The sequence below is a fragment of the Necator americanus genome, chromosome X, assembly GCF_031761385.1.
Source record: "Necator americanus strain Aroian chromosome X, whole genome shotgun sequence".
NCBI classification, from domain to species: Eukaryota; Metazoa; Nematoda; class Chromadorea; order Rhabditida; family Ancylostomatidae; genus Necator; species Necator americanus.
In genome coordinates, this window is record NC_087376.1 from 21,300,019 (window position 1) to 21,324,086 (window position 24,068).

The 24,068-nt window shown below is 41.7% G+C and overlaps 5 protein-coding genes across 7 annotated transcripts; 2 read left to right on the plus strand and 3 right to left on the minus strand.

The window, feature by feature from the left end:
• Nucleotides 1–251: 251 nt before the first annotated feature.
• RB195_024584 (uncharacterized protein) lies at nucleotides 252–6,046 on the minus strand (the record flags this gene model as incomplete). 2 transcript variants are annotated; one of them, XM_064212413.1, is made up of 3 exons in its annotated part: nucleotides 252–1,304; nucleotides 1,433–1,970; nucleotides 5,919–6,046. In XM_064212413.1, 3 exons carry the CDS (start codon nucleotides 6,044–6,046, stop codon nucleotides 252–254), a joined length of 1,719 nt encoding a protein of 572 aa, XP_064068294.1. The 2 variants fall into 2 exon arrangements, with proteins under 2 accessions (XP_064068294.1, XP_064068295.1); XM_064212414.1 differs by lacking the exon at nucleotides 5,919–6,046 and having other exon boundaries at nucleotides 1,433–1,870.
• Nucleotides 6,047–9,777: 3,731 nt separating this feature from the next.
• RB195_024585 (uncharacterized protein) lies at nucleotides 9,778–10,041 on the minus strand (the record flags this gene model as incomplete). The annotated part of the gene is made up of 1 exon (XM_064212415.1): nucleotides 9,778–10,041. One exon carries the CDS (start codon nucleotides 10,039–10,041, stop codon nucleotides 9,778–9,780), a length of 264 nt encoding a protein of 87 aa, XP_064068297.1.
• On the minus strand, nucleotides 9,778–10,223 carry RB195_024586 (uncharacterized protein; the record flags this gene model as incomplete). Its single annotated transcript, XM_064212416.1, has 2 exons — nucleotides 9,778–9,974; nucleotides 10,079–10,223. 2 exons carry the CDS (start codon nucleotides 10,221–10,223, stop codon nucleotides 9,778–9,780), a joined length of 342 nt encoding a protein of 113 aa, XP_064068296.1.
• Nucleotides 10,224–12,327: 2,104 nt separating this feature from the next.
• RB195_024587 (uncharacterized protein) lies at nucleotides 12,328–22,220 on the plus strand (the record flags this gene model as incomplete). 2 transcript variants are annotated; one of them, XM_064212418.1, is made up of 8 exons in its annotated part: nucleotides 12,328–12,495; nucleotides 14,710–14,890; nucleotides 14,961–15,076; nucleotides 17,175–17,265; nucleotides 19,467–19,606; nucleotides 19,663–19,743; nucleotides 20,088–20,158; nucleotides 22,055–22,220. In XM_064212418.1, the coding sequence occupies 8 exons, from the start codon at nucleotides 12,328–12,330 to the stop codon at nucleotides 22,218–22,220; spliced, it is 1,014 nt and encodes a 337-aa protein (XP_064068298.1). The 2 variants fall into 2 exon arrangements, with proteins under 2 accessions (XP_064068298.1, XP_064068299.1); XM_064212417.1 differs by lacking the exon at nucleotides 22,055–22,220 and having other exon boundaries at nucleotides 20,088–20,258.
• Nucleotides 21,679–22,220, plus strand: RB195_024588 (uncharacterized protein; the record flags this gene model as incomplete). Its single annotated transcript, XM_064212419.1, has 2 exons — nucleotides 21,679–21,762; nucleotides 21,936–22,220. 2 exons carry the CDS (start codon nucleotides 21,679–21,681, stop codon nucleotides 22,218–22,220), a joined length of 369 nt encoding a protein of 122 aa, XP_064068300.1.
• Nucleotides 22,221–24,068: the final 1,848 nt, after the last annotated feature.

Here is a 24,068-nt window from a genome sequence, read left to right on the forward strand (position 1 = left end):
AATGTGCGATGCAGCTTATAGGAGAAACAGGTAGGATTCTTGGAGTGGAGATTACTAATTATATAGCAGGAAAACGGTGTAGAAGTTGGATAACACCGCTTGGAAGGCATACACATAAGGCCCACAACGGAAAAGATTCTGTGTTATACTGGCGTACGAAATATAAATATCGGCAAGGAAAATAGTGAAGGCGCTTCAGCTGATACTGGGCGCTTGTAAAGAGAGTTCAGCAAGCAGGTTCGAAACCCTGCTTACTCGCATGGCTGTCCTTCATCCAAGACTTTTTCAATCCTATTAAGGATCACTCTTGTAAAGAGCTTGTAGATGACGCACAGTAAGCAGATTGGGCGATAGTTGCCGATTTCATGTGGATCTCTCTTTTTATACAACAACACGGTCTTGCTGGTCTTCCACTGTTTGGGAACCTTGCATTCCGACAGATAACGTGTAAAGAGCCTCGCCAGGGTGTTGATGAGTACTGGCTGAAGGCTCTTTAGGTGTTCTGGACTTATTCCGTCGAGACCGGGTGCCGTACGATTTCTTAGCGACATGATAGCATGTCGTATTTCGGACGGGAGAACCTCTGGAATGACTTGTTCGTCTTTCCTCAGATGGTGAGGAGGTAAGTGGACATGGCTGTCGAAGAGATCAGAGTAGAAGTCGTAGATGATTTTCTCCATCCCCCTTCTCGATGCAATGGCTGTTTCCTCTGGGTTCCGGAGAGCAGTCATCCTCGTTTTGCGACTGGCGAAGTCTGGACGGGCATAGCGGATGCTTTTCCCCGCCTCTGCAGCTTCAGCCAGCACTTTTGCTCTTCTCTCTTTAAGGTCTTCCTTTATCGCCTCTCTGCAAAGCCTTGCGAGCTCGGACGTGAGTTCTTGGTTCCCTGCGGCTCGTGCTGCTCCACGCTGGCGTATCAGCTCAAGAGTTTCAAGAGACAAGCGTCTCTTGGTGGTTTTAATACTCTCAGCCTTCTTCGCGCAGTCGTGAAGGTGTTCAACGAGCCGGTCATATTCCTTGTCGATGTTGTCCGTTGCGGAATCTTCCCAAAAGCCGGCTAGCGTAGCGAAGAGATCCCAGTTGATGATAGTCCTGGGATTTCTCTCTCTGAACTTGGCGGCTTTCTCTGCTTTCCTTGTGAAGGAAAATTTTCCTCGGAGGAGGCGATGGTCCGATCCCGTATAGAACTTTGGTACAACAGCGACATCCGTCAGGCAGAACCTTTTATTGACGATGATGTGGTCTATTTCATTACGGTACCCTCCACCGGGTGACTCCCACGTCCAGCGTAGAGAGGAGGGTTTCTGGAATTGCGAGTTCCCATAGATGGTCTTAGTCGTTATAATGAACTCGGAGAGCCTCTCCCCTGTTCATTCCTTTGTAGGCCGTGGGTCCCGATGTTAAGTTCCTCCGGCGTTCTTCTTGGGCCAACTTTGGCGTTGAAATCGCCAATAATGACCTTGCAAAAGGCATGGTCTTCTCGGTAGAACTTCTCCAGGTGTATATAGAAAGCTTCGACTTCTTTTTCTTCGTAGCTTGATGTTGGAGCGTAAGCGACGAAGATAGTCAAAGCTAGTGTTGGACCACATCTCATCCGCAGACGTCCGATTCGGGTCGTAAGTTGTTCGAAAGAGTCGATGTTCTTTGCCATACTCGTGTTGATGAGGACGCCAATTTTACCAACACCTCTACTGTCGCATGCTCCTAAGAACAGTTCTTCTCCAGTTTCATATACGGCGTTGAGAGGGTGACGTCGTCTCGTCTCGGTCAATCCGGTGACGTCGTACTTGATCTTCTTCGCGTGCATCATCAGATCTTCGATGGCCGCTTCCGATGCAAGTGTACGTGCGTTATAAGTACAGATCGCCATCCTAGTCCTTTTCCGTTTCAGTAGCCTATATGGCTCCTGCAACCCCGTCCTACTTGGCGCTACCGTACCAGGCTTTCCTCCGGAATCAAGAGACTCTTTTCTATTACTGTGTTTTGCATAAAATTTGAAAACCCATGGGCAGGTTGCAAGCCTCTATTCCCATGAGTTTTTGGGAGAACTTCCGTTCTCCCGGAGTGGACATGTGGAGCTTATTTGTTGGAGGCGACTCCAAACCGCCTCCGTTGCACCTCCCAGTCACTTCATTGCAGGCTTTTGGCCGGACCGACGGGCGGGATACAAGGATGTCATGAGTCAGCCCTGGCTGAGCAGAAACAGGGAGTCCATCTACTGAATCCACCTGCGTCTCTGGGCAAGCACAAGGTCGCTTTTGGTCTGCGATTAGCCCCCTATCCGCCACCCTAGGACGCGCCACGTAGCCTCGCGACAAACCGGCTGTGATCCCTCTAGTGAGGGAGATCCGTGGCCTTGGAACTTAAAGAAAGAAAAAGAGTTCATTTGATAAGATTTCTAGACTTCCTGAAAGTAATATGAAGACCAAACTCAAGAAATTCAAGAAAAGAAAAAAAGGAAAAAAAAAACAAGAAAAAATCAAGACCAACTCCTGTTCTTTTATTAGAATACCACGCAAATTGGCATGCGCTTTTCTTTACATTGTTCTCTAACTCACTTGGTAATTTCGACAACTAACACCACTCTTTACATATTTCCTTCAAACTGCACAGTTCTTTGGCCAGAAGAACATCTAAGATAGTTGTCTGCGTCTTCATGAACGACTAGAGCTTGACCTCATCGAAGTATATTGGCGTATCCCTTGCCATATCCACTGGAAATGCAATGTCGCGGAGAATCCGCCAGGATTGTTCTTACCATTCTACCTGATACGTGTGTAGATCAAATAATCTATATTGTCGCTGGTGATCCACACACAGCAATACTCATTCGGTGGTACACTGAGCAATGAAAAGTGCGTGCTACCAGTCGCCGCACTTTCGGTGGGACCCTACGTGAGACTATTTTCAGCATACATGACTTCCGTTAGTTATTACCATGAACGATTGTCGAAACACTTACTCAGAATAGGGTGGCAGTGGACGAAAAGAATGTAGGATTGTTCCAATCAACCTGTATGTAGGGATCTGAAGACGGCAAAAAAAAAAAAACCAAAAAAATCTGGAAAATAGAGATTCCATCTGAAAACCTCGTAGGTACACTATTAGAAAACATTAATCAGTTTTAATATTTGCTCTGAAATATCGTTATTTAGAGAAGGCTGTACAATCTACGAGGATTAAGGGGGAATTAGTTTTGTTAGTTTAGTTAAGAGTTGCCAGAATAAAAAAAAAAAAAACTCATTTTTGGCAGCGGTGCAATCACTTATTCGATAAGGAATAACAACAGCAACAACATAACAAGCAGCGAGACGAAAGGGCAGCTAGGCGGACGAGTGAGCATCGTACATACATACATACATACATACATACATACATACATACATACATACATACATACATACATACATACACACATACACATACACATACACATACACATACACATACACATACACATACACATACACATACACATACACATACACATACACATACACATACACATACACATACACATACACATACACATACACATACACATACACATACACATACACATACACATACACATACACATACACATACACATACACATACACATACACATACACATACACATACACATACACATACACATACACATACACATACACATACACATACACATACACATACACATACACATACACATACACATACACATACACATACACATACACATACACATACACATACACATACACATACACATACACATACACATACACATACACATACACATACACATACACATACACATACACATATACACATGTACACATACATACATACATACATACATACATACATACATACATACATACATACATACATACATACATACATACATACATACATACATACACATACATACATACATACATACATACATACATACATACATACATACACACATACATACATACATACATACATACATACATACATACATACATACATACATACATACATACATACATACATACACACATACATACATACATACATACATACATACATACATACATACATACATACATACATACATACATACATACATACACACATACATACATACATACATACATACATACATACATACATACATACATACATACATACATACATACATACATACATACATACATACATACATACATACATACATACATACATACATACATACATACATACATACATACATACATACATACATACATACATACATACATACATACATACATACATACATACATACATACATACACACATACATACATACACACATACATACATACATACATACACACATACATACATACATACATACATACATACATACATACATACATACATACATACATACATACATACATACATACATACATACATACATACATACATACATACATACATACATACATACATACATACATACATACATACATACATACATACATACATACATACATACATACATACATACATACATACATACATACATACATACACACATACATACATACATACATACATACATACATACATACATACATACATACATACATACATACATACATACATACATACATACATACATACATACATACATACATACATACATACATACATACATACACACACACACACACACACACACACACACACATACATACACATACATACACATACATACACATACGTACACATACATACACACATGCGTACATACACACACATATACATACACACATATGCGTACATACATACACACATATGCGTACATACACACACATATGCGTACATACATACGCACATGCGTACATACATACACACATACATACGTATACATACACGTATAAATACACGTACACATACACACATACATGTACATATACATGTACATACATATGTACATATACATACACACATATGCGTACATACATATACATACACGTATACATATACATACATATGCATGCACATACATCCATTCATTCACATACACAAACAATTACATACACATAAAGCGGAGTCCCCAAAAATGTGGAGCGTAGTGAGTCATCACAATGGGCAGTTGGGCATATATTACTACTATTATACTATTATTATTACTAGTATATTACAAAATCCATTTAAGGTAAACGGGTTAATTACAGTTTACAGTAAAAGAGGACGGAATTTGCTACAAGTGTTTGCTGAAAAATCACACTAAAAGGTATTTTAAGTTGCAGAAATTCTTTGCTTTTATCGCCACCTTCAAGAGCAAGTTTTTTTTTCCTAAATAACCCAGTTCTTTAAATGCCAAGCAATACAGTGAAGGGTGCGTAGCTGCCCTAACTTTGTTCACTCTATACAGAGGATACTTGATTGAATTGTGGATGTGCGTTCCAAGTTCGAAAAACTCGCTGTTTTTTGCACCTGAGACGCTTTTTCTAGATGACTTGATTGAATAAAAACCTAAATCTACTAATATTGTGTGTGTAAGTTACATATTCGTCCTAGGATTCTTCATTCTATGCAATGATAATTCGTTCGGTCTGGAAGGGGAGGCATGCTTTTGTTGGCGTGCTCCACCTCGATACCTCGACACTCTCTCATCATGTATCTGAGTAGGAAGGGAATCTATAACTGAGGGTGATCCACCACTCCATTTCCACTAAGAAGAAAATTTTTTTCACTATGTTGTATATTCTCTGATAGAGCGTTAAATAGCCACATGGATTCAGGTGTTTGAACCTCAAACCACTTGAAAATAATATTAATTGGTTAGATACACATGTGTAATGTTAGAGAATCTGTGTGAATATTTTCTGTATGTTTCCAATTTTCATTCTTTTTCGGGGAAAGAACTCCATGGCATACCTGCGACTTACCGGTGACTCTTTTCGGTCAGTATCAGATCGGGAGATGAGGTCACAACCAGGTTACGTCCAAGGTAGATGCTGGACATGCATGCTTCCTTCTCAAATTTGATTTGCCTAGAAGTGCTAGAATTGCCCATAATTATAGAGTAATGCCTGTGAAACGCGCAGTTAAACAGATCGTAAAAGCAAACATTTGATAGTGTGTGAAGCTGATGTACATTTGCCATTGGTCATTTTGCCAGGCTATACTACCGTGCTTTTTTTCTTCTTTCTTCTCTTTCTATCTTTTGTGTTACCGTTTTTTGATTTTTTTTTTTGGTTATCAAACATGATTATCAGCAATGGTTTCTTGCAATGAAGCCAAAGAAGGGAGGCGAGGAATGAACGCACAGAATCGATTGTGCCACTGCTCTCGATAAATTATTGAGAGGAGTCTGATTGTGTTGATGTGCTTTTAGATGTCGTAATTGATTTTTTTTACTGACATATAGTTATGGGTGTGTACACACTGAGTGGCGGTTCTTATTTTCTTGAACTGGCACACACGAAAGGGGCTACAGAAACTGCCATTTTTCATGTTACAGTTGTCTAACAGATGAAACAGGAAGGTGTTTATCTTGGAAGTATGTTGTGAGGTTAGTAAATTGTGGAAACCGGAAAGAATGAGTTATCTGTTTTGAACATAGAAGTGACACGAAAAACGAACGATCTGAAACGATTGCCAGCATTTTTTCCCCAGTTGTGTCATCTTTGAACATAGCTTTGCCCAGACTTCTCTATCTTCAGCAGAAGCTTGCATAGAATCAATCCGTGCGTCGCTGTTACGTATCCTGCGAGACATGGTGTCTCACTTGGACTGCCTATTGACGTCGAATAGTTCCTGTCTCCAGCTCAGTCCAGAACTTTCATTTTTAACTGGACAGCTATTTCCATTTTTAAGAGATAAATAGATTGGAAACAATTCCTTTTTTCCACTCCTACACTTCGCCTGTATTACCTGTGGTCTCGAGATTCTTCGATTTATTTTCTCTAGCATATGCGGCAGCGTCTCCGATCCTCTTTCGTTGGCAGCGGGTAAGAAGGCTTCCGATGATTTTGCATGTCTTTGATCATGTCTTGCTTGAGCAATTAGCAATGAAGTATATGCCGTAAATAATTACCTTCGTCACTGCCCAAATAGCTGACTCCGCCAACTTACGACCGTTCACACGCTGCATCGCTAGGCTGATCAGGATGCCAATGTACGTAAATAGTAGAACTTTTTGTATAGGTTGTAGGGTACTGTTCACCACCTACTAAGTTGTAAGTAAGAACATCATGCACATTTATTGGAATTTTCTGAAGGAAATCTAGCTAGAATATTCCCAGTTTTCCATGAGGTATTTCATATACGTAGTTTGAACCCATCAGATGAGCTCTCTTCTCACGAGAGTTCCCTTGTTTCCGGTACAGTTACAAATTTGAGACCACATTACATCATAAAATTTCTTAAAACTTACGGGGTTGAGGATGATCGACATCTTGTAAGTTCAAAGTTTTTTTGTAGTCTTATTAGCTCCATGTGAAACTTACGAATAATATTTGGAACAGGTGAAGACATATGAGACGCAATAAAGCGAAAAAAAAACCTAGTATCATGGGTGGTGAATATGTGCTATGTGCTTGCTTGTGCTTTCACAGTGTTTTTTTTTTGTATTATTATCGCAACGTTGTGATTAGAGCGTGGCTTCGCTGAAGCATGTTATCATCTGTTCGGGCATATCCACAACATAGATGATGTCTCGGAATCATTTGCTAATAGTAATAAAGAGCCTCGAATCCCCTCTATATCTGCCTAAAGCGGGATGCTGTTGGCATCGCCCATGCAAAGAAACGTTCCATGTCGCTAACCGCATTTACCTTCCGCTTGCGAAACCTCTAGGTTTCCGAAGAGCAGGTCGAAGTAGGAATAAAGATGGCGTTGAATAGATGACCATGGAGCCACATGTTCTCGCCTACATTACATCCTCGATGTCCATGTATGCTCCTCAAGCCGCTCGTTTCTTATTATCCAGTTTGGAGGTTAGGTTCTTCGTCATGCTAATTTCTCGAGCTAGGTAACCATAGCCGAACATTGGGATATATTGATTTCGCAAGCAAGTTTGGGGCATCAGAAATCTATCCGTCCTTCATGAACATCTCCAAGTTCAGACCGACTTTTTCACGTTTTATCAAGTTTCATCGTTGAAAGTTTCATTCATTCATTCGCCTGACTGCTTTTGATGCTATAGGTACGATATCATAAGCCGTATGAAGGTGTAACTGCCGGCACTGACATGTGATTCTATTCGAACCCTCGCATTACGTTTTCGAGAATGGAACTGAATATTTTGGGTAAAATTGCCACTTTTTTTGTACCCCTATCTTTAAATCGGTTGTGACTTATTATTATTGTATTGTAGAATGAAGAAATATTTGTCGTAAAGTCGTGATATAACTCACGAATTATTTGATGTATCTGATAGAAACACCTTGATTTGCCAAGGGCTCCATAACCGCTTCTCTCTCAACTGAATCAAAGAGCTTCTTAATGTTGACGAAAGTGAGACCAAGGAGTATTTTGTACTCTAGCAATATTTCTTTGAGTTTTAAACGGACGAGTACCTGGTCAATCAGGCTGAACCTTTTCCAAAACCTTCTCTGCTTGTTTGGTTGTCACTCATGTAGTGTTCTTTTGGTCCTGGTTAGGATTAGTCTTGTGAAGAGCTTCCAAATGGCAGAAAATAAGCAGAGGAGCAGATAATTGACGATGGATCCACCATTTTGTACAAAAGCACCGTTTTAGTATTCTCCCATTGCTTGGGAACCTTGCATTTCGACAACGTGTGAAGAACATCACTAGTGTGTTGATAAGGGCTGGCAGTAGTTTCTGCAGATGTTAAGATATTTTAATCGTATCTGAACTGGTTGAAGTACGAGTATTCACCGTTATGCCGGCATGTCCAACTTCGGACGGGAGGACCTCTACCTGTGGGATGACTTGTCCATGTTCTCTCAGATGGTGAGGATGCGAGCGGTCGTGGTTGTGAAAAAGAAATCGGCGTAGAAGTCATGGATGGCCTTCTCTATCACCTTTTTTGATGCTGTGGTTGCTCCATCTGGGTTCCGCAGTGCAGTCATTCTTGTTTTGAGATTTTCTGAGAGGCGCAATCAATATTCTTTCCTGCCTCTGAAAATTGAGATAACACCGTTGCTCTTCTCACTTTGCGATCCTTGATCTCTTTTCTCTGTAAAATTTCGCGAGTTCGGCCGTGAATTCGTGATAACTTGCAGCTCGTGCGGCTTCACGCTGACGTATAAGTTCTAGATGGCATGGTAAAGTCTAAAAACCTGGATCCCTGTTCGTTCCATTGCATACCGTGGGTCTCGATGTGATGTTCTTCAGGCGTTCCTTCGGGAGAAATTTTGGCGTTAAAATCACGACTAGTGACCAAGAAAGTTTTGATCTCTGTAGAACTTCTCTAGGCCTATGTATTAGATTGTTTAGTTACTTTTGTTTACACGCATACATTTTACAATTTCATATCTTCTTAATCTCACATTGATGATCATCCGTCGATGTATTCACATGATTTCTCATAGTGTTCCACCTTTCTGGAACGGTTACAATTCTTTGGAACCACAAGCTGATAGACTGAGACTCAAAGTACATTTCAACAGCGGATATGATGTCAATGAAGAAATTGAACACTTTTTCTTTCTGAGAATGCTTATGGACCCGAAACAAACAATAGTATGATGTGAGGAAGTCTGAGAGTAGGGTGGAGGGAAAACTGTTTCTCAATCCAAAGCCCCAAGTTGGCCCCAAGGACGGGTGCAGCGTTGTCATCTAGGAGGTGAACTGCAGCAGGTCAACTTTCTCTGCCGCTTTTCTTGGAGTGCACTGGTCAAGTCGCGGAGCTGGCGCGCATAAGCTTTGGCGTCGAGCTTGTGGTTGTCCGACAGTAGCTCCCACCACGGCATTCCCGCGAGCATTGGGTTCGGTCAGCGCGTGGGGTACCCATCTCGACAGAACTTTCCAGTAGCCTGGAACATGTAAATGAACTCCGATTCTGCGTTTAGAAACGCCGAGTAGTGCAGCCATCATTCTCATGATGTTCTCGTGATGTACGGGAACGGCTCCAAAACACCCTCCAAATCGCTGTCGATATAAGCGTGTGGATGTCTAATGCGTGAAAAGTCGTCGGAAGAGAAATTTTCCACGTCGAAGCGACGGATCCAATCGTTGACGGTAGCGTGGGTAGTGCTCGTGAGACGCGGCGCACTTACGCGCATTTGGCTAGGAAGCACTATGCTATGATGAAAGTATACATTTTGCGGATCTACTCTTCCTTGCCAATAGCAGCCGCCATAACTTAGTCGGATAGAGCGTGGTGCCATAGCTACTGCACAAGTCGACCCCTGTCGGGCCAAGCTGTTTCGTTGTTTCCGATATGAGGGCCTGTCGCAGGAAAGGTGCCACTACTACACTAATTTACATCTTCTCGTTCACGTCCGATTTGGGTCAACAATTGTTCGAAAAAGTCGACGTTCATTGTCGTACTCGTGCTAATCGGACCTACTCTATCGACTCCACTACCGTCAAATATTCGTAGGAACTGTGCCTCTCGAGTGTCATATACGGCATTAATTGTGTAGCATTGGCTCGCCTCGGTCAGTCCGACCAGTCAGTACTTAATCTTCCTGGGTTGCATAATCAAATCTTTCATCCGATGCAAACATGAGTGTGTTGTGTGTACAGATCGTCATCTTCGTCTTCTCCGTTCTGATAGCTTAGCAACCCTGTCGTTCCTGGCGCTGCCGTGCCAAACATTCTTCTGCCGTCAGATGTCTCTTTCTTACTACCATGTGTCGACCGTTTAACTTCGAAACCCATGGACAAGTCTGTTCTCTAGCTTTACGGATTTTGTCGGAGGAAACTGTGTCCTCCCGGAATGAATAAATATGGAGCATATCCGTTGGAGACAATTCTAAAATGGTTTTCTTTGCACCACCCAGTCACTTGACTGCAGGTTTTTTGTAGGATCGAAGTGCGGAACACAGTGGTATTATGTGTAAATCCTGGCACAGTAGAAACAAGGTATCGGTCCCCTTAATTAACTTGCGCCTCATGACATTAGCAAGGCAGCTTTTGATCCTTTTGGTTGTGATTGTCCGCTACCTGGGGAGACGCCACGTTAGAACTGTTCTTATTGGACTTAGAAGTTTTGTATTATAACTTACAGGTGGAAGAATTTACTTCATTTTAGATCGCATCAAAAGATGAAGTTAGAAGTATTGGAAGCTAGCGAAGTCGGTGATGTACAACTTATGGCTGAATTCTAAAGAGATTGTATTCAACTATAAGTTGTAGGGAAACACGGTTGTAGGTTCTGGCGTTGCAGAGAGGTGTTATTTTTGTCTTCGACATGGTTTCTTCTGAAATTTCGTAATTCAGACTCTAGAAAACTACTCAGGGCAATTCACACTTTCCTTCATCTTTGTCCTTTAGAGTCTTCTTTTTTCTTAGTCACTCGAACGTCGTATGCAGTTTTGATTTGGGGAAGAGTGCAAAGCCTAAGTGTGCGCATGCGATCGTGTGAGCCTTCGAGCAGGTCACTGGGTGTCACATAATTACCATGGGTGCCTCATCCTGCTCCTATGAAAATTACTTTTTCGAGGTGCTGAAGGTCAGGGTTGAGGCGATAATTTGCAGATTTCAAAGCTCTAATAATCGCATTGCCAAGTATTATTGTTTTTCAATGTACGATATTCCGAGGATATGTCAGAGTGTAACATTTCAAACGTATGTTAAGGTGAGATCCAAAACAAAATTTCTTAGATGAAAATCACTATAACACTGGGTGCTTCTGTGTACCAAAGAAGCTCATTTTTTGAACTTTCGAACTTCTTGACAGGGTGGTGCGGTGCCATATAATCAAGGGTTCCAAGTGCTATCTACATTTATTCCCCAAATTAAAGGAAGGAAATGCGCACTGCAGCTGCGCATGAAGAGACCATTGCATGGAGTGAGCTTTGGCTACATTCTATTTCAGCGGTTTCTGTTCGCTTATCAACTGTCTGCATACCCATGATCGTATGCTACTGGCCCCATGCTGTATATATCACTTACACTTACACTTCCCTCTCTGACTAGACTGGTGTAGCTTGCGAGTGGTTAGCAGCATCAAAAATGCTCGCTGTGCTTCAAAACTTTCAATGTGATAATATATGTAAAATTATATTATTATATATTTTGGACATTAGTTGTGATAAGGATCTGTTTTTGAGGGTCCCAACGCATAAGTTGTTGTAGATTTTAATCAGATTCAGTTACAGCCCAGAGGAAAAGTTCTGGTTTGTGAAGCAGCAGAGCGGTCTTTTCGTTCTGTGTCTTTCGATGTGCGTCAACCCTCAACCAGTGGTTGGGCTGTTTAGTTGTCTCTCCCTCGGAACAGAAAGACCCGAAAAGGTGGCCGGAGTTGAAGCCGGTTTCGATTTGCTCAGATCGCTCATTCGTCAGTGGACCAGCCAAAAGTACAGTAGTAGCGAAAAACGGCGTATAAAGGTTTGTGACTAATGCCGTACTTTAAGATCACTTACTAAGTTATATTTTTATTGTGCGTGGCTACAAAAAAAAAAAAAAACAAGGACGTTAAAGAATCGTTAAAGAATCTCAATCACTCCATTATCTCAGCTGTGCCCGTGCACAACCATAGGGTGGAGTTAAACGAGGGTTCCGGTACGGAGATGTCCACTGTAGGGTCTGCCGGAAGTACAACAGGAATGAAAAATAAATGGTTCTGTGTGTTCACAGAGTAAATAAGAAGTCAATTCTTGTTACGGTCCTGCTGTTTTGTTCGTTTTGTGGCAATTTTGTGGCATGTTACGTTCGCACTCGTTTTTCTAATCTTTTGAGGGTAGTTGAGGGTATCTATTCTGGTTTAATAATTTAGTTCAAATATATGTTTCCTAAGGTGTTTTTTGCGCTTGGTTTTTGTCAAATCCGTGTATGTTTTATATGTTTGTTCTGAAAGGATCTCTCAACCCTGTAAACCTAGAGTTGCCGCGTAATTGCGATACATTTTTCCTTACGATTTATCTCAAGGTTTTTGGTGCGGATCCAAAACACCTCCAGCGATTTTCGAGTCAACGTCTTAGATTCGTGCTCCAAGATTTGAACCCTGATATCAAAATTGGCTCCATCGTATCTTTGTGTTCTAAGGGCGCCTATAGATGTCAATTCCATGACTTATTCTTGCCATTCACAATTTTTAAACGAATGCATAGTGGACGCGGAGTCTCACCATCATAATCGTTGCCACAGCTCGTGCATAAACCAGTTGGATTACAACAGATCTTATGCGATCTCCTGGATTGCAGTTGGTATTTAAGCTACCGAAATAGAGTTATCTAAGTTTGTTTTTCTCAGACATCCCTTAATGTCAATGCTTACTTCATCGGAGATGTAAGGGGACGGAAGGGTATCTTTTCTGTTTCGGGGGTTTACTTTGTTGTGGTTTCGGATTGATTGCTCCTTTTCGATTGTCGAAATACTATTGAACCACTTATAGTTTCAGCTAGTTCGCTTGTACGATTCCAGTTATACGAAGATGAACTATATTATTTGTTCTACAGATAGACGATGAGATTGTATGGGAAGCAATTTAAGCTACGTGATTTTTTGCACGAGCAGAATATGTTGGCAAAACAGCGCAACCATTATACATTCGTATCAAAGAGCGTGCGAATGGCGAGATTAAATCACGGGAATCGACACCTTTAGGTGCCATTAGAACACAAAAACGCGGAGAGGTGGATTTTGAAATCACGATTTAAATCTCTTGACATATGAATGTAAAACGTTTTCTCGAAAATCGCTAAGCCTTTTTGGATTCTTTCCAAAAGCTAAAATAAATCGCAAGGAGGAATGTTTCTTGATAATGTGGGAACTCTCGCCATATCTCCTATGACTCTTTTGATTTGAATGAGACATTCGAATCAATCGCTCTCGTGATCGATCAGTCATTGGTTATGGGGTTCTCTAATCCAAGACGAACGTTTAGTGCAGTCGTTACGTTGGTGGTGGAAAAAGTGGATTTAAGGTTTGTCTCTACAGTTGCACTTATCAGTATCTGACAGTAGAGAAATTTGATCACTTAGATAGTGAACTGAGTCGCTAATTTCAGGCTTTGAAGACGGTCGAAAGGTTAGCTAATAAAATCAATAATCAACCTCGTGCAAAGCTCACCCAAAATCAGTACAATATTCCATGGGGAAGTCCATCAAAAAACGAACATTCCGAGTTCTGTTTGTGATTCGTAATATAGTATAAGCGTGACCTGAAAAAAGTGACTCCTTACTTCTGTTCGCGTCATAACTTCCTAAGTTTCAGCCCGGTTTGAGGTGAGCTTTACAGACTTGCACAATTTCAGACAGAGCAGTTTTCGCTTTTACGTATTTCTGCTCTCAAATCTCGCCAACTGAAGTTTTATGTCCACGATTCTCGAATTTAGATGGGAAATCGCTGTGTTTGAAAGCATGAACTTCATCGAGCTTCTACATATTTTGAGAGGGACTGACAAAGCTTAGCAGATTGTCTACGCGTTAAGAAAATGCGGTGTTCATCACAATTAAGTAATCTTGCAAAGCGATGACTATATGTTAGTCGTCAGTCTAATTCAGTGGATGGACATGAGTCGTTAGAAATTCTATGAAGTAGAAATAATTAGCATTTAATCCTATCGTTGTTCATTTTTCAGTTATTTGCATGCTATTTCAGGTGCATCTCCAAACCCAGCAAATGGGGAAGATGACTATGGGTCAAATGGCATTTAAACTTTACAAAAGTGATGGTGTGCTGTCGTTTTACAACGGAATATCCGCATCCTTGTTACGGCAACTCACATACTCCACTACTCGCTTCGGAATGTATGAAACGCTAAAGAAGCAGTTTCCCTCTGGTGAGCAGTGACGTGATGCTTTAACAGTTCATTTTCACTACAACATCGAGCATGCAAATGCATTATTCAGATCAGCCTCTGCCCTTCTATCAGAAAGCACTCCTTGCCGGATTTTCTGGTGCGTGTGGTGGTTTTGTTGGTACACCTGGGGATCTGGTTAATGTTAGAATGCAGAACGACGTCAAGGTATGTGCTGAATGCGTAACATTGTCGGGGCTTATGTCTTAATCAACTCTGGACATGGGTGACGCTGGCCCAATTTTCATACAGAGAAATCAGAAAGCCTAGAAATGAGCGTGACTAGACAGCCAAGCTTGCGAGGTGTGCAACGAAAACGACTCTATTGCTGTTAGTCAATCATTAGGGCTATGTCAACGCCCAAAGAGTCAATGGTTTGGTTCCTCGGCGGTGCCGCTCCTCCGCTTTTTTTTTCTCTAAAATTTGTTCATGTTCATCATCCCAAAACATCAGCAAAGTTTGTTAACAAGGTAGCAGCAGCGGAAAAAGTCAGTATATCGATAAAATTGTCATTTTCCAGTAGCTTGATATCACATTCGTGATCAGCTTATGTTATAAGCCAGCTTGATGACCAACTTTTAATGTATCTAGGGGCAAAAACGCGCTCAGGTATTTAGAATTCACATAATCTGTGGACGGATCCTGTGCGTGTGTGTACATGTGTATGTGTACATGTGTATGTGTGTCTGTGCATTTGTGTATGTGCGTGTCCGTGTGTATCTATGCATGCGTGGGTGTTTGTGGGTGTATCTGTGTATGTGTTTATGTGAGTATGCTTGTCCATGAATGTGTTAGGACATGGATCCGTGCCTCATTCTCTTCCCCAAAATTGCGGAATCATAAAGAAGATGCCCGGTTCAAACAAAACGGCAATTCGAAGTCGAAGGACCTTGTTCCGAGGGAACCGTTTCAAATTCTTTCAAGTGGAGAAAAAATATAGAACTGCATTTAAATGATGAATAACATATTGGGTTGATGTAAAAATAATGCGCGTTTTCAAACATTAGTTTCGAAATGCTATAACTCACCTCAAAATAAACTTTAGCAATCGAAATAAGAACCATTACAGTCCACGCATCTTTGTCAACGAGGCACAAGTTTGCTTATTCCTGCTGCATAAAAGTCTGAGCTTTTGGAGTCCACGAACTTTCGGAAGTCGTTTTTGGCATCATCTTTGTTTTAAAAGATCTTACCTCTTAGGCAGCTGTCCAGATGTCTGGAAAAGTGATAATCGGTTGGCGAAAGGTCCTGCGAATCTGGTGGGAGAGGTAGAGTCTCGTAGCCTAACTTAGTTCAACTTCAGTAACGTCACCTTTGAAATGTATGCCCGGGTATTGTCGTGTAGGAGAATCGGGCCCTTTCTGTTCACTAACGCCGGACGAAGAAGTTGGAGTTTCCGGTGCGTTTCGTCCATTTCGTTCGTTTTTTTTTGCAGTACTACTCTGCGGTGATAGTCTCACCAAGTTTCATGAGGCTGTGGTTTATTACACCTATAGCACACCACTACAGAATCACCATGGTCTTCTTCGGATGCACTTTCGGCTTCGCGGAGTGGTTGGGAACTTCATCCTTGTCCATTCATTGAGCAAGACACTTTCTGTTGTCGTAAATGACGTAACAGAAGCGTTGAGCAGATTTCAAACGGCGGTTTCTTTGGGACTAGCTCAGTTCATGCGGCACCCACTTGTTCAAGTTTTTCACCTTTCCTTTGTCTTAGTACAAAAAAAAATACTGATTCTCTTCCGAAATCGTTTCAGCACTAACAACCAATGCGAAAGGCGCTACAAAACGCTATAAGGCTTCTAATATTAAAGATGAGTGTAACCGGAGAAAATTTGTCATGGAGATAAGGCAACGAAAAACGCGCATTATTTTTGCATCAACCCAATAACTATTACAATATTTCTAACACTTTACACTTGATTTTGAAAGTATTTAATGGGCAAAAGTGCTCAGATTATTGGGTTTTTGTTGAGTGTGGAGGACCGTAATAACTTTGTTAGAAGACCACATTAAGAAGCAGTTTCGGATGCGTTTCGTCGAAGAAAGCTTGTTCTACAAATTTCTTCGACTACTTTCGACGAGTTCTTTTATCTCCCCATGGTTTTTTGAATCTAGATTTTGTGCAGATGGAAAAATTGGCATTACTGTCTCATCCAAATTTTCGAAAAACAAGAAAAACTTAGTAAGTAGAAATTTTGGATTGTGATGGAGAAAACCCTTGCCTCTTTTGTAATCTTTGAAAGTATTGAACCATGACTTACAGTTGCCCATGACAGAGAGGCGTAACTACAAACATGCTTTGGATGGTGTCGTTCGCATTTTAAGGGAGGAAGGAGCGGTACGCCTGTTTGGAGGTAAGGTCATTCTTACTCTGTTTTATTTTCCTCCATTCATCGCTGGAAACGAATAAGTAGAATCTTTTAATTTGGGCAGATTTCGTTCAAAAATACACGACAAATTACTGGACGAGTTTGCTGCCTCTACTACTCCACTGCGTGTTCGCCTTATATATTTATTGTATACACTGTCATGACGTATATTAAAAAACGCTTTAAACTCAGTCACTTAGATCGCGTTTGATTCAGTTGGCTTACACTTTGACAACCACAGTCACTAATACTAGATTTGTGTTAGATGTTTGCTGTAATCCTGCTCAAGCTATTAGAATATTTGAAATTCTCAGGGGCGCTTATTCGGAATGCGAAGTTCTCTCCTACGGATTAAACCGAATGAGAAGTTCTATCCTACATCGGCGATCGAAGATTAGACGCCGCCGAGTTTGCCAAGGAAAGTAAAGTAAGGTCGGCCGGACACGTGACGCGCTTTAACGACAACCGTTGGACCAGAGCAGTGGGCGACTGGGTTCCCCGCGATATTAAACGCACTGCAGGAAGACCTCCGATCTTATGATCAGATTTCTTCACGAAGTCCTTCAAAGAAACTTATGATGTTCTTCGTGTCCCACGCGAAAGGAGGAACCACTGGGCGACTCTGGCACGCGATCAGGACAAATGGAAGAATTACTGGCGCCCACTCGACCAGTTCGAAGATCAACGGGAGTCAAGGTGATCAAGATATTGGGCCAGATTAAGGAGGAAATTTTGGCAGATGTTGTTTCTTCTAGGTCCTCTATCCAAATATGGGGATGGTTAAAACACTGTTTTTTTAATGAAAAAAAAAACATGCTAAAGTGATAAGTTCTGCTGGGGGTTGAAGAAGTAAATGATTTTGAGCCTTCTGGTCATGCATGCTATGAAAGCAGTCCTGTTCTGGGTGTTCTTTAGGTGGGGATTTTCTGAAAATCATAACCCAAATTTCCTACTTCCCAGTTTTTCTTTGCTTTTTTCCGCGAAATTTGGATGGAAACCAGATTGGAGAAATACTAATTTTTTTTTCCGTACTTTTCTCGCGAAAATATAAATGATCTTTTACATCTAGCAGTGTTCACGCAGTATGAGCATTTTTGATAATTAAATATCATTAAATTCGGGTGTAAATTGCTGAAAACTGTGTACTATTGAGCCTTCAATAACCCCATGGAAATAATTAAAACGGAAGCTATGGGAGCTTCAAAATTTATCGTAGCTTCACGTGTAGCTCAGATTTTCTACTGAACTTCAATCATTGCTGGGAAGCAAGTACCCATCTCTTTCTAGCATATCCTGCGTATGTGTAGACTATGGTAGAGGAGGCCAGCAGTTCTGTCGTTGGCAGTGATTTTTGTTCTGCTTCCCTTAGTACCAGAGGAGCACAAGTTGGACGTTACAGTAAATATTATTGTTTTTGAAAATCTTATTTTGAGCTAACGGCGTTATGCTAGAGTGTTGAATATACTATCTTCACCAATAAGTTTAATTCTGTTCATTATTCGTAAACGTTATGTTTATCTTCAAAAGCCTCTTTTTCAAAATTGCTTTAACACAGTAATAGTTCCCAGGCTCAGTTAACCTAGAATTGGGAATTTCATGTAGCGAGCAAACTGCCGTAATTTTCAGAAGTTTCTGGATTTTTAAAACTTCCGTTCACGAGTCGAAATGACCATCTAATACAAAACACATGCGCCGTGTTCGTTTTCTGATCATCTGCAGAACCGATCCGATTTCGAAAAGTCCTTTTGCCGTAGCTCGTTCCTTACAATTTCCTCACTTTCTGGATGAGTTTTTGCATAGCTCAAGGGCTTTCATGAAATTCGGCCTCCTCGTGTGGTAATGAGGAGGTGTTGTTCCAGATTGATGTCAAATTTAAGGCTTTCTAGAAAAATGTAGCTTGTTCATACTGAAGCGCTTTTTCAATAGTGAGTAATTCAAAAACTACATTCTTCTTCAGGATAACCGGCGTTAACATCCACATTTGTACAAATGTTTTTGAAGGAGGTAGTAGTATAGATGAATATGTGATCGTAAGATTGCTCGTGTCCATATGAAGATTAACTGTCTTTCAAAGTGTAATGGTAATATCAATGACAACAACTCTGTTCTTTCAACTATAAGACAACTAGGTCTTTATAAGATTAAATTAGACAATTTAATCTCAAATGAAGTTTGTGAGGTGTTAGGCGCATCCATGGCGACTTCGAGAGCAGTTCTAATGACTATTGGACAACTTTCCTTCTACGACCAAATCAAGCAAATGATGATTGAAAGCGGAATTGCGCAAGACAACTTGTACACTCATTTTTCGAGCAGCTTTTGCGCGGTCTGTTATTCCACATAGTTTTGTTCAAAGAAGTAGGTTTGTATCCGTCGATTCAGGCTAGCATTGCCACAGTCTTGACTCAGCCTTTGGATGTAATGAAAACCCGTTTAATGAACGCTCCTCCAGGCCAATTCAAGGTTCGTTTTTATAGGATTCGATCTACAGTCTCCTGCATTAGATACATCACAACCTTAGAGCTTGAAGTTTGCCTAAGTGTTAGCTGCTGCTACCTCATTCATATTTCACTCATCTCCATGACCTGGTTCAACAAGTCTCTATCACAAATTTCTGCTGCTGCGCGTTTCTTTAAAAAAATCTGGTTTTACAAAAGAGCCACATTCTGTTTTCTGTGAAGTAACCATTTTGTCGGCATTTGAAGGACGCAACAACTTGCAAATTTTTCTTTAATATTTTTTTTTTCTGGGAAAAGCAGAGAATTGCTCCCTCTGTGCAATTTATTAGCTATTTTTGATGTTTACAGGGTATTTTTGATTGCTTCCTTTATACGGCAAAGTTGGGACCAACCGGATTCTTCAAGGGCTTCATCCCTGCGTGGGTCCGTCTTGCACCTCATACTGTGTTCACTTTCATATTTTTCGAACAGCTTCGTATGAACTTCGGCTATTTTAAACAAACACTATCGCCTAAGTAGAGATCTTCTGCATGTTCCTGTTACAGTTTGGCATTTTATGTAAATTACTAGGGATTCTGTCTGACTTATTTTACCACAGCTGTATATTAAGTAATCGCTGATGTTCGAGATGTTAGATATTATGAAATAAAGTTGCGTGTTACAATGTTCTGAAATAAAGTGGTGTTCTGAGTGTTCGGTGTACATCGATGTATATCAGGAACCGGGAAAGATTTTGCTTGGCCTTTCTCACACTTGAAATGAATATGCTGTAAGCATAAATTTATTTAAGCCTTAATGTAAAAGGCAACAGCGACAGAAATGACAACAAACTACAAAAGAGTCGCAGTTATGGAAAATGGCAATCACACTGTAGAATAGAAGTTTCTACTCGAAGGGACGTAAGGCTGGAGCCGCGTACAGGAGAAGACTGAGTGCTACCTTCTCGTTGTGGTCCTGCTCACTTACTTATTACTATACTAATAATTACTGTAATATCTTACTACTACAATAATAACCATACTAACAAATAATTTAGAGACAATTTTCGTAACGAGTCAACTCTGTCTAGACCGTTACGATATCTGCATGTGCCGTTAACTGGATTACAGAAAACGTGCGTAAGAGGACGTCCCGTTGGCAGTATCGAAAACCACATCATGTACTGCAGTGATGAAAAGGAAGTAGAGGGCTGCTAGGCAGCTGTGAAGAACGACTGCAACAGCCTGGTGGGTGAGGTCTTATCAACGTCGCCAAGATGCGCATTTGTACGATTGTGGGTTCGCCGATGACTTAAAGGCAGCATACCACGAATGAGGTGGTGCGGATTTCAGGAGGAGTATCCGTATACGGGGTCGTAGATTATGGAAACGGGGGTAGTTCAGCTCATCTCCCCCAGCATCATTGCAAACAGCCGCCTCCAGAATGCTGTATTGTACGACGCCATCTATTGCAACGCTCCATCCCTTGCGCCGCCTCCGCCCTGCGATTCGCCGAAAATCAATTCGGGTTGCCCCGATAGGCAGTAAGGGACGCTACGCGTGCAAGGGTGGCGCGCTGCAATAGAAGGCGTCATATGAAACATCATTCAGAGGCCGGCTGCTTGCAGTGATTCAGGAGAGCTGAGCGCAACCACCCCGGTCTCATTAATCTATGGCCCCGTATACGGATACTCCACCTGAAATCCGTACCACCCCAGATTCGTCGTATGCTGCCTTTAAACTCTGGATAGTAGGTGCCCTTGTACGCATAGAAACCCTTGAGAACTATAGTAAGAACTTGTCATCTGATAAACGAACCTCATCGTTGCACCCAAATATGAGAGGAATCATTGACGCCATCAACTTAAGTGGCAAGGGGCAACTCCTTCAACGCTAAAAGAGCAGCGAAAGTGGAAGATACCGACTCATAAGCTTCAGCTCGATTACATTCTGACAAGAACATGCTTTTGTCGGAAGTCCGAATATCTAGAGCAGTCTTGGTCATGGCATTCGATGCCGACCACCGCCCAGTTCTCAGCTTGATGGTATGAATGCATTGAGAAGAATGCATTGAGTTCAACGTCAACCGAAGTTCGACTTGGCAGGTCTGAAATTCGATGAATGCAGAAAGAGGTTCCGCCAATGAAAGTCGATCAATATTGGATTACGGACCAAGAAGAGAGTGCATGACGCTGATGTTTTCACTAAATATATTCAGGAAGCTGCAGAGAAAACGCTCCCAGTTTTAGCACCAAAGAAAAGGTTCTCCTTTTGGTCTGCGGAGACAAGCAGCGCTTACAATTCTTCATGTGTAGCACGTAATACTGGTAACTTCAGTGAGGAGAAGCGTCTAAGAAGGAAATTGCGTCGTCAGCTGAAACGTGATCATGAGAGCGAATGGACGTCAAGGACAAAGGAGTTTGAAAAGGCGTGGAAGGACAAGAACCAGTGGAAGGTTAATGCTTTGCTAGAAAACTATAGCGGCTTGATGAAGAAGTGTTGACCTAAGCACTGCTAACGATATCGCTGTCGGATTGGCAACCCTGCCCATCTGGAAGGAACATTTCAATACCTTGCTAAACTGGCAAGCACCGTCACTTCCTAACCCATCCTTGCTCAAAAATCGACATACACCGCGGTCGGCGAAGAACCACCGAGTCAGAGGTTCTGGTACGTATCCAAAAAAAAATAAGTAATGGAAAATCTGGCTGAGATAATGGAATTAGTGCAGCAATGCTGAAATCTCTTCCTCTATCGTGGGATTCGTGAGGTGACGAAGACTATCCGTTCCATATGGATTGAGGAAAGGATACCTGACTCGTTGAGACACGATATCATAATTTTTGTAGCGGTTCATCCAAGATCGCCTAGCCAAACGTTGCGAAACACCGTGACAAACTAACCGGCTTTCGCCGTGGTCGGTCTACGATGGGCCAAGTATTTGTTGTGAGGTGAATGAAGTGTGGAAGCGGTAAAGTCGGAAGAAGTCGGAAGTAGCTTTGAAGTCCAGGAAAACCAATTTCAAAAGCCTCTGAAATTGGCTTTTATCTACTTTGAAGCCGCTTCCGACTCCCATGCTCGAGGCTGTCTTTTGAACGCACTTCGCGCCGATGTAATTCCAAGAAACTTCGTACGTTTAACGATGTGAATAGAAAAGCTGCGGTTCGAATACTAACCAGATGTATTACACCGTTCGAAGTGGAAACTGGAGTGAGACAAGTGGCTTTCTATTCAACTTCGCCATCGATGACATAGTGCGAGGAACAGTTGAGTAGTGTCCCGCCGATATCGTTTTAGCACCGTCTGCACATCCACTGGTGAATCTCGAATGCGCCGACAATGAAGTAATATTCACTTCAAACACCGCGAAGTTGCATCTTGCGAGCAGAGTGGATCTCCTCGACACCTAACGGGAATGAGGGTGGACGGCCTACCCGTTTGTTCCCGTGGATGGGTTCTGTTATTTTGGCTGTATGCAGAAAAACGATAGCAGTTACTCGAGATATTCAAGAAAGATGCGCTGAAGCTAATTCTGTATTCAACTCCTTCCCCAAGTGCCTGTGGTCGACTTCCATCGTCAACGAAGTCAAACTGCGAGTCTACCTATCCGAAGTTCATTCCTTCTTGATTTACGGGTCGGAGACCTGAGCAGCACAATCTGCGGTGATGGAGGGCTGTGTAGACGACCGTTAGGCTACTTTTCGCCGATGACGTGCAATAACGAACTTTATTTGGAAGTGGGTATGAAGTACCGGCGCTCAGGCGTGGAAAACATCGTCATCTTGCCCAGACTTCCGATCTAGTCGCAGAAGAACTTCGCTTCTTCAATTACGCTGTGACAAGATTGTCTGATGCAAGTTCATGTTGTCTTGAGAAAGCTATCCGAGTCAAATCGGAAAACGCCTTGTGATCGTAAAAGAAAGTTGTGGTTTGGATATTTGGTAAGAGAACATCTGGGGACACATGGCGTTGGCAGGAAATCCAGTCGAGACGTAACGCTCGCAGATTGTGGGGTAGCGACCGGTGGATAGATTCCTTGGGGATCGAACAGGATATATGTTTAAGGACGACACACCTTGGAGAAAATGAGGATAACCCCGTTAGGCCGTAGCATCCTCCCGCCGTCTACATCTAGTCCCTATAAAATACTGGATTGGTGAAAGCTAAATCATTCTGATGGAATCGTAGCCTCTGAAACTTGTTCATTATCTTTACGCATCTTAACCTGTTTGGAAACTATCGTCTTCTGAAAAAGAATGGCGAATATAAAATAAAAGCGCGCTCGAGGAAGATTTTTTTCTAATTTCATGGAAAATATATGTCTGATATCAGTTAGTAATAGAATGTTAAT